At 43.8% G+C, this 10,000-nt stretch overlaps 2 protein-coding genes across 2 annotated transcripts in view; both read left to right on the forward strand.

Moving 5' to 3' along the window:
• Positions 1 to 2,429: 2,429 nt before the first annotated feature.
• Positions 2,430 to 5,711, forward strand: LOC136179598 (E3 ubiquitin-protein ligase TRIM35-like). Its single transcript, XM_065956423.1, has one exon. It carries the CDS (start codon positions 2,682 to 2,684, stop codon positions 4,086 to 4,088), a length of 1,407 nt encoding a protein of 468 aa, XP_065812495.1. The 5' UTR covers positions 2,430 to 2,681; the 3' UTR covers positions 4,089 to 5,711.
• Positions 5,712 to 8,108: 2,397 nt separating this feature from the next.
• The window catches only part of LOC109999923 (E3 ubiquitin-protein ligase TRIM35-like), a 4,006-nt gene continuing 2,114 nt past the window's right edge, over positions 8,109 to 10,000 (forward strand). The window contains exon 1 of the mRNA XM_029281443.2: positions 8,109 to 10,000. This exon is cut by the window's right edge and continues 2,114 nt beyond it. Within this exon, the coding sequence (XP_029137276.2) occupies positions 8,358 to 9,767 (1,410 nt within the window). The 5' untranslated portion in view covers positions 8,109 to 8,357 and the 3' untranslated portion in view covers positions 9,768 to 10,000.

Below are 10,000 nucleotides of genomic sequence, written 5' to 3' on the forward strand. Positions count from 1 at the left end.
TATTGATCTTGTAAATGTCATCATGGAGGAGTGTCTCTCCTGAGAGGAGGAGTTTGTCTCTGTCAGTAATTATAAAGTTATTCTGATTCAATCAGGTGTTTCTTTAACTCCAGTCTAAAGCTGTGACGTCTGAAGGTTTCAGATCAAGTCCATCAGTGTCGTCTCCGACTCGTCCGTCAGGTTGGACAGGAAGAAGAAAACGTCCTGAAGGGAAAGTTTGACTTGATGTGGTGAAAGATTAAATTATAGAACGTGATGCTACTGACTCCACCTTTAAGGTTTATTTGACGTGCTGCATTAAGTTGTTATTTAAAGGCAGGGTTGGTCATTTCCCCCAGATCCACTTTTTAAGATTGTGGTTGAAATTGTCTTTAGGTCCTGACAGAAATTAATAACTCATGTTCTCTGAAAAAGGAACAAAGAAAGAGAAACAGTCTGTGATGCATTCAGGTGTCGTCTGTTTTCCCCAGAACTGTGATTTATCAGGATGCGACCTGCAGGAGGCAAACCTGCGCGGCTCGAACGAGAAGGGAGCGATCTTCGAGGAGATGTTGTCTCCTCTGCACATGTCTCAGAGCGTGCGCTGAATCAATCAATCAATCAATTAATTTTTATTTGTATAGCGTCAACTCATAACAAGTGTTATCTCGAGACACTTTACAAAAAGCAGGTAAAATACCTTACTCATTGTTATGTTACAAAAAGCAGGTAAAAGACCTTACTCATTGTTATGTTACAAAAAACAGGTAAAAGACCTTACTCATTGTTATATTACAAAAAGCAGGTAAAAGACCTTACTTATTGTTATGTTACAAATATCCGGTGTATCTATCATGAACACTTTAACAAAGCAGCAAAAGTTACAGTGGTAAGAAAAAAACTGCCTTGTTAAAAAGCAGAAATCTTCGGCTGGATCCCCGGCTCATGACGAAACAACCTTCACAGGCCTAGACTGCGCCGGGCTTGGAAGGGGATAGGGGAGAGATGGGATAAGATGCAGGAAGAGATTTACAGGTAGATACATGCTGTAATATGATGCACTGTATATGCACAGAGAGAGAGAGAGAGAGAGCGAGAGAGGATCTCAAGGTGCCAGTTCCCCCTGGTAGTCTAAGCCTATAGCAGCATAACTAGGAGCTGGTCTACACCAGCACCAGCCCTAACTATAAGATTTATCAAAAAGGAAAGTTTTAAGTCTATTCTTAAAAATACAGGCTGTGTCTGCCTCCTTGATTCCGGCTGGAAGACGATTCCAGAGGAGAGGAGCCTGATAACTGAAGGCTTTACCTCCCATAGTACACTTAGAGACTGTTGGTACCACTAGTAGGACTGCATTCTGGGACCGTAATGTTCTCGAAGGGTAGTACGGCATTAGTAGCTCTACCCTAACCCTAACCTGATCCTGACCCGTCTCAGTCTGTTCTGCTGTCGTTATTTTTGTAATGTTGAATAAATGTTTTTCTTAAATAGTTCTGTCCTTTGTTTTTTCCCTCCGCACTTTAAACTTAAACTACTCTTCATCTTTTTGTCTTCACTACAAATCCCCCAATGATGAGAAAAGTCCATCCTCTCTGTCTTCTGCCTGCTACACTTTTCAGAAAATGTGTGCTCAAACAGGCCGTTTGGAGATGTTCCCTTCATGACATCACAAAGGGCAGTAGCCCCTCCCCCAGGTGGGTGACACTCCCACAGCTAGGTGTTTGTTCTGTCCTCTGAGTCTGCCTTCTCACCGTAAACAATAGGACATGGAGCGAGAAAGCACCGAGTACACCCGAGCCCTTCCAGAGAGGGGGCGTGGTCAGACACAGCTCATTTACATATTTAAAGGTACAGACACAGAAACAGCCTGTTCTGAGCAGGGCTGAAATAGAGGGGTTTATAGACATGATCAGATACAGGATCAGAGTGGAATTAGAACAAGAAACTTCACACACATGTTTTGAGGAGCTCTGGGACTTTATTTAAACGGAAGAGGAGGAGGATATGTGACCTTTAAGATCACACACAAGATCACACACACACACAAACACACACACACTCACAAACACACGCACACACACAGACACACACGCAGACACGCACACACACACACACGCTCCCACACACACACACACATACACACACACACACATTCACACACACACACACACACACACATTCACACACACACACACACACACACACACACACACAACCACACACACACACACTCTCACACACACTTCCACACTCTTTCAGTTTTTAACCCTCCACAGTTTCCTCCTGAACAACTGAGTCCATGTTGCTCTGTGTAAAAACTCTGAGACTGTTTTCTGTGTTCCTGCTCTGAAGAAGCTCCGCCCCCTCACCTGTCTCACCAAGACACTCCTGTTTGCCAGTTTGTCCTGATACAAACCAGGAAACAGGCTGTTGTTCTGCCTCACCCTGAAGAGACACACACACTGACAGACGGACCGACATGCAGACACAAACCAGCACGACTTCCACTGAGAGAGGACAGGAGGAGGAGGGAATACTGGGAGTACTTGTTATACTGGGATACTGGGAATACTGCTGTATCTGCTGCTGAATCCACAATTTGAACGAGAGTTTCAAAGAAAAACAATCGAGGTGAGACAAACTCTCAGGGACGAGGAGTGGCTTCCTGTTTTTTCTGCTAGGTGTTTTGACTCCGAGATAAAATGGCGTCCAAGTTTCAGAAAGATCTGATCTGTACGATCTGCCTCGACATCTTTAAAGATCCAGTGATGCTGTCCTGCTGCCACAGCTTCTGTAGGGTGTGTGTGCAGGACTGCTGGAAGGAGAAGAAGAACCAGGAGTGTCCACTCTGTAAGAGGAGACATCCAAAGGATTGGTTACCTCCTAACTTTGCTTTAAAGAACCTGAGTGAGAGTTTTCTGCAGGAGAGAGATCAGAGAGCTTCAGAGGATCTCTGCAGTCCGCACTCTAAGAAACTCAAACTCTTCTGTCTGGACCATCAGGAGCTGGTGTGTCTCGTCTGCAGAGATTCAGAAACTCACAGCAAACACACAATCAGACCCATCGATGAAGCTGCTCGACAACAGAAGAAGAAACTTCAGGAAACTCTGGAGTCGGTAAAGAAGAAGTTAAATGTTTTTAAAGAAGTTAAAGTGAAGTTTGATCGAACAGCAGAACACATTCAGGTCCAGGCCCGACACACAGAGAGGCAGATTAAGGAGCAGTTTAAGAAGCTTCACCAGTTTCTAGAAGAGGAAGAGGAGGCCAGGCTGTGTGCACTGAGGGAGGAAGAGGAGCAGAAGAGTCAGAGGATGAAGGAGGAGATGGAGGCTCTGAGCAGAGAGATAGCAGCTCTTTCACACACAGTCAGAGACACAGAGGACGAGCTGAGAGCTGAAGACGTCTCATTCCTGAAAAACTACAAGGCTGCAGTGGAAAGAGTCCAGCAGCGCCCCCTGCTGGAGGATCCACAGCTGCCCTCAGGAGCTCTGATAGACCAGGCCAAACACCTGGGCAACCTGAGCTTCAACATCTGGAACAAGATGAAGGACATGGTCTCCTACAGTCCGGTCATTCTGGACCCAAACACTGCTCGTCCATTCCTCATCCTGTCTGAAGATCTGACCTGTGTGACACGAGGAGGAGAGAGACAGCAGCTTCCTGATAATCCAGAGAGGTTTGATTATTTCTGGTCTGTCCTGGGCTCTGAGGGCTTTAACTCAGGGACTCACAGCTGGGACGTCCAGGTTGGAGACAGTACACTCTGGTTACTTGGAGTCTTAGCAGAGTCTGGACAGAGGAAGGGAAACAAACTGTCTGGATTACGGTCAATATGGTTCTATGGTGGTGAATACAGAGCATGCTCCCCATCACATCCAGAAACTGTTCTCTCAGTGAAGAAGAATCCTCAGAGGATCAGAGTGAATCTGGACTGTAACAGAGGAGAGCTGTCGTTCTCTGATCCTGATACTAACACACACATACACAAACACACACACATACACACACACACTTTCACTGAGAGGATGTTTCCAATCGTTACCACTTGGGATAAACTCCACGAACTGAAGATTTTACCAGAGAAGATCTTTGTGACTGTGAAAGACTAATACATGATAATACATTTTCACACACAGTCAGATGATGATGATGATGAAGATGATGATGATGATGATGATGATGAAAATGAAGATGATGATGATGATGATGATGATGATGATGATGAAAATGAAGATGATGATGATGATGATGATGATGATGATGATGATGATGATGATGTGATGATGATGATGATGGTGATGGTGATGGTGATGATGATGATGATGATGAAGATGGTGGTGATGATGATGATGATGATGATGAAGATGATGATGATGATGATGATGTTGATGATGATGAAGATGATGATGAAGATGATGATGATGATGATGATGATGATGATGATGATGATGATGGTGATGATGATGATGAAGATGGTGATGATGATGATGATGATGATGATGATGATGATGATGATGATGATGATGATGATGAAGATGGTGGTGATGATGATGATGATGATGATGAAGATGATGATGATGATGATGATGTTGATGATGATGAAGATGATGATGAAGATGATGATGATGATGATGATGATGTGATGATGATGATGATGTGATGATGATGATGATGATGATGATGATGATGAAGATGATGATGATGATGATGATGATATTAATGATGATGATGATGATGATGATGGTGATGATGATGAAGATAATGATTATGATGATGATGATCTAATTCTTCGTCTCTGATTCTTTTATAATTGTTTTGACTGCGTTGTCATGGTGATTTTGTTCATTATAACTTTGAGTATAATTCAACAGCAGGTAAAATCTCGATCCTGATTGGTCGGTTTGTTGGAGTCTCTTTAAATATAATCTGCTCAGCGTGTTAACTGGTTAACTGTCGTCTGTGAGCGTCTGATTTCAGACTTTTTCACTTGAACTCTGAGGAGTCCCTGAAGGCATCATCGTCTGTATCTCTGTGTGCTCGAGTTATTACCCTGCATGGAATATAATCTGCACACGGTGACCTGAAATCACTCCACAGTAGAATAATAACTTCAGCTCACCACGTTTCACTCTTCTTACTAAATCGTAGTTCCATCTTTAATCTTGTTTTCATGGACAACACCCCCCACTCTCTGCACAGCACCTTCAGCAGGCAGAGGAGTGTGTTGAGTGTTCCACAGACAGACTGAAGAACTCTTTTGTCCCTCTGGCCATACGTCTGTACAACACCTCACAGTTATGGCAGGGGGAACTCACAGTGACTCTTGGACTAAATCTTCCTTTTTCCATTTCCCATCTGCACAGCTGTCCCAAGAGTCAGCCTCTAGTCGGACACTTTAATGTTAACCTCACAATCATTTAAATCACACCTTTAATATTTGCTCTGACTGTTATTCAGTGTCTGTTTTTTATAATTTTTTAACCATTACTGTATATATATAAACAACACAACTTCAGAAGGTCAACAATTTTTTTTAAATATATATTCAGGTCTAATTACATATTTTTCCTGTGCCACTTGTAATCATCAATAAAGTTTCTACACTTGATCTGAATCCCTCTTTCTATCTGCTGTTGTGTTTTATTGATCTTGTAAATGTCATCATGGAGGAGTGTCTCTCCTGAGAGGAGGAGTTTGTCTCTGTCAGTAATTATAAAGTTATTCTGATTCAATCAAGTGTTTCTTTAACTCCAGTCTAAAGCTGTGACGTCTGAAGGTTTCAGATCAAGTCCATCAGTGTCGTCTCCGACTCGTCCGTCAGGTTGGACAGGAAGAAGAAAACGTCCTGAAGGAAAGTTTGACTTGATGTGGTCAAAGATTAAATTATAGAACGTGATGCTACTGACTCCACCTTTAAGGTTTATTTGACGTGCTGCATTAAGTCGTTATTTAAAGGCAGGGTTGGTCATTTCCTCCAGATCCACTTTTTAAGATTGTGGTTGAAATTGTCTTTAGGTCCTGACAGAAATTAATAACTCATGTTCTCTGAAAAAGGAACAAAGAAAGAGAAACAGTCTGTGATGCATTCAGGTGTCGTCTGTTTTCCCCAGAACTGTGATTTATCAGGATGCGACCTGCAGGAGGCGAACCTGCGCGGCTTGAACGAGAAGGGAGCGATCTTCGAGGAGATGTTGTCTCCTCTGCACATGTCTCAGAGCGTGCGCTGAATCAATCAATCAATCAATCAATTTTTATTTGTATAGCGTCAACTCATAAGAAGTGTTATCTCGAGACACTTTACAAAAAGCAGGTAAAAGACCTTACTCATTGTTATGTTACAAAAAGCAGGTAAGAGACCTTACTCATTGTTATGTTACAAAAAACAGGTAAAAGACCTTACTCATTGTTATGTTACAAAAAGCAGGTAAAAGACCTTACTTATTGTTATATTACAAAAAGCAGGTAAAAGACCTTACTTATTGTTATGTTACAAATATCCGGTGTATCTATCATGAACACTTTAACAAAGCAGCAAAAGTTACAGTGGTAAGAAAAAAAAACTGCCTTGTTAAAAAGCAGAAATCTTTGGCTGGATCCCCGGCTCATGACGAAACAACCTTCACAGGCCTAGACTGCGCCGGGCTTGGAAGGGGATAGGGGTGAGATGGGATAAGATGTAGGAAGAGATTTACAGATAGATACATGCTGTAATATGATGTACTGTATATGCACAGAGAGAGAGAGAGAGAGAGAGAGAGAGAGAGAGAGAGAGAGAGAGAGAGAGAGGAGCTCAAGGTGCCAGTTCCCCCGGTAGTCTAAGCCTATAGCAGCATAACTAGGAGCTGGTCTACACCAGCACTAACTATAAGATTTATCATAAAGGAAAGTTTTAAGTCTATTCTTAAAAATACAGACTGTGTCTGCCTCCTTGATTCCGGCTGGAAGACGATTCCAGAGGAGAGGAGCCTGATAACTGAAGGCTTTACCTCCCATAGTACACTTACAGACTGTTGGTACCACTAGTAGGCCTGCATTCTGGGACCGTAATGTTCTCGAAGGGTAGTAAGGCATTAGTAGCTCTACCCTAACCCTAACCTGATCCTGACCCGTCTCAGTCTGTTCTGCTGTCGTTATTTTTGTAATGTTGAATAAATGTTTTTCTTAAATAGTTCTGTCCTTTGCTTTTTTCCCTCCGCACTTTAAACTTAAACTACTCTTCATCTTTCCGTCTTCACTACAAATCCCCCAATGATGAGAAAAGTCCATCCTCTCCGTCTTCTGCCTGCTCCACTTTTCAGAAAATGTGTGCTCAAACAGGCCGTTTGGAGATGTTCCCTTCATGACATCACAAAGGGCAGTAGCCCCTCCCCCAGGTGGGTGACACTCCCACAGCTAGGTGTTTGTTCTGCCCTCTGAGTCTGCCTTCTCACCGTAAACAATAGGACATGGAGCGAGAAAGCACCGAGTACACCCGAGCCCTTCCAGAGAGGGGGCGTGGTCAGACACAGCTCATTTACATATTTAAAGGTACAGAGACAGAAACAGCCTGTTCTGAGCAGGGCTGAAATAGAGGGGTTTATAGACATGATCAGATACAGGATCAGAGTGGATTTAGAACAAGAAACTTCACACACATGTTTTGAGGAGCTCTGGGACTTTATTTAAACTGAAGAGGAGGAGGAGGATATGTGACCTTTAAGATCACACACATACACACACAAGATCACACACACACACAAACTCACACACACTCACAAACACACGCACACACACAGACACACACGCAGACACGCACACACACACACACGCTCCCACACACACACACACATACACACACACACACACATTCACACACACACACACTCTCACACACACTTCCACACTCCTTCAGTTTTTAACCCTCCACAGTTTCCTCCTGAACAACTGAGTCCATGTTGCTCTGTGTAAAAACTCTTACGTGACATTCAAATAATCAGTGAGTATGTTCTTCTGAGACTGTTTTCTGTGTTCCTGCTCTGAAGAAGCTCCGCCCCCTCACCTGTCTCACCAAGACACGCCTGTTTGCCAGTTTGTCCTGAGACAAACCAGGAAACAGGCTGTTATTCTGCCTCACCCTGAAGAGACACACACGCCGACAGACGGACCGACCTGCAGACACAAACCAACACGACTTCCACTGAGAGAGGACAGGAGGAGGAGGAGGGAATACTGGGAGTACTTGTTATACTGGGATACTGGGAATACAAACACTTCAACCTGCTGCTGAATCCACAAACTGAACGAGAGTTTCAAAGAAAAACAATCGAGGTGAGACAAACTCTCAGGGACGAGGAGTGGCTTCCTGTTTTTTCTGCTGCGTGTTTTGACTCTGAGATAAAATGGCGTCCAAGTTTGAGGAAGATTTGAGCTGTCCGATCTGCCTCGACATCTTTAAAGATCCAGTGATGCTGTCCTGCAGTCACAGCTTCTGTAGGGTGTGTGTGAAGGACTGCTGGAAGGAGAAGAAGAACCAGGAGTGTCCACTCTGTAAGAGGAGACATCCAAAGGGAATATTACCTCCTAACTTTGCTTTAAAGAACCTGAGTGAGAGTTTTCTGCAGGAGAGAGATCAGAGAGCTTCAGAGGATCTCTGCAGTCCGCACTCTAAGAAACTCAAACTCTTCTGTCTGGACCATCAGGAGCCGGTGTGTCTCGTCTGCAGAGATTCAGAAACTCACAGCAAACACACAATCAGACCCATCGATGAAGCTGCTGGACAACAGAAGAAGAAACTTCAGGAAACTCTGGAGTCGGTAAAGAAAAAGTTAAATGTTTTTAAAGAAGTTAAAGTGAAGTTTGATCAAACAGCAGAACACATTCAGGTCCAGGCCCGACACACAGAGAGGCAGATTAAGGAGCAATTTAAGAAGCTTCACCAGTTTCTAGAAGAGGAAGAGGAGGCCAGGCTGTGTGCACTGAGGGAGGAAGAGGAGCAGAAGAGTCAGAGGATGAAGGAGGAGATGGAGGCTCTGAGCACAGAGATAGCAGCTCTTTCACACACAGTCAGAGACACAGAGGACGAGCTGAGAGCTGAAGACGTCTCATTCCTGAAAAACTACAAGGCTGCAATGGAAAGAGTCCAGCAGCGCCCCCTGCTGGAGGATCCACAGCTGCCCTCAGGAGCTCTGATAGACCAGGCCAAACACCTGGGCAACCTGAGCTTCAACATCTGGAACAAGATGAAGGACATGGTCTCCTACAGTCCGGTCATTCTGGACCCAAATACTGCTCGTCCAGAACTCATCCTGTCTGAAGATCTGACCTGTGTGACACGAGGAGAGAGACAGCAGCTTCCTGATAATCCAGAGAGGTTTGATTATTACGGCTCTGTCCTGGGCTCTGAGGGCTTTAACTCAGGGACTCACAGCTGGGACGTCCAGGTTGGAGACAGTACATACTGGGGACTGGGAGTCTTAGCAGAGTCTGGGCAGAAGAAGGGAAACAAACTGTCTGGATTACGGTCAATATGGTTCTATGGTGGTGAATACAGAGCATGCTCCCCATCACATCCAGAAACTGTTCTCTCAGTGAAGAAGAAGCCTCAGAGGATCAGAGTGAAACTGGACTGTAACAGAGGAGAGCTGTCGTTCTCTGATCCTGATACTAACACACACATACACACCTTCACACACATACACACACACACACATCTACACACACACACACACACTTTCACTGAGAGGATGTTTCCAATCGTTACCACTTGGGATAAACTCCACGAACTGAAGATTTTACCAGAGAAGATCTAATGATGATGAAGATGATGATGATGATGATGATGATGATGATGATGAAGATGATGATGATGATGATGAAAATGAAGATGATGATGATGATGATGATGATGATGATGATGATGTGATGATGATGATGATGATGATGATGATGATGAAAATGAAGATAATGATGATGATGATGATGATGATGAAGATGATGATGATGTGATGATGATGATGTGATGATGATGATGATGATGATGATG

This window comes from Labrus bergylta, chromosome 7 (assembly GCF_963930695.1).
Source record: "Labrus bergylta chromosome 7, fLabBer1.1, whole genome shotgun sequence".
Classification (NCBI taxonomy): Eukaryota; Metazoa; Chordata; class Actinopteri; order Labriformes; family Labridae; genus Labrus; species Labrus bergylta.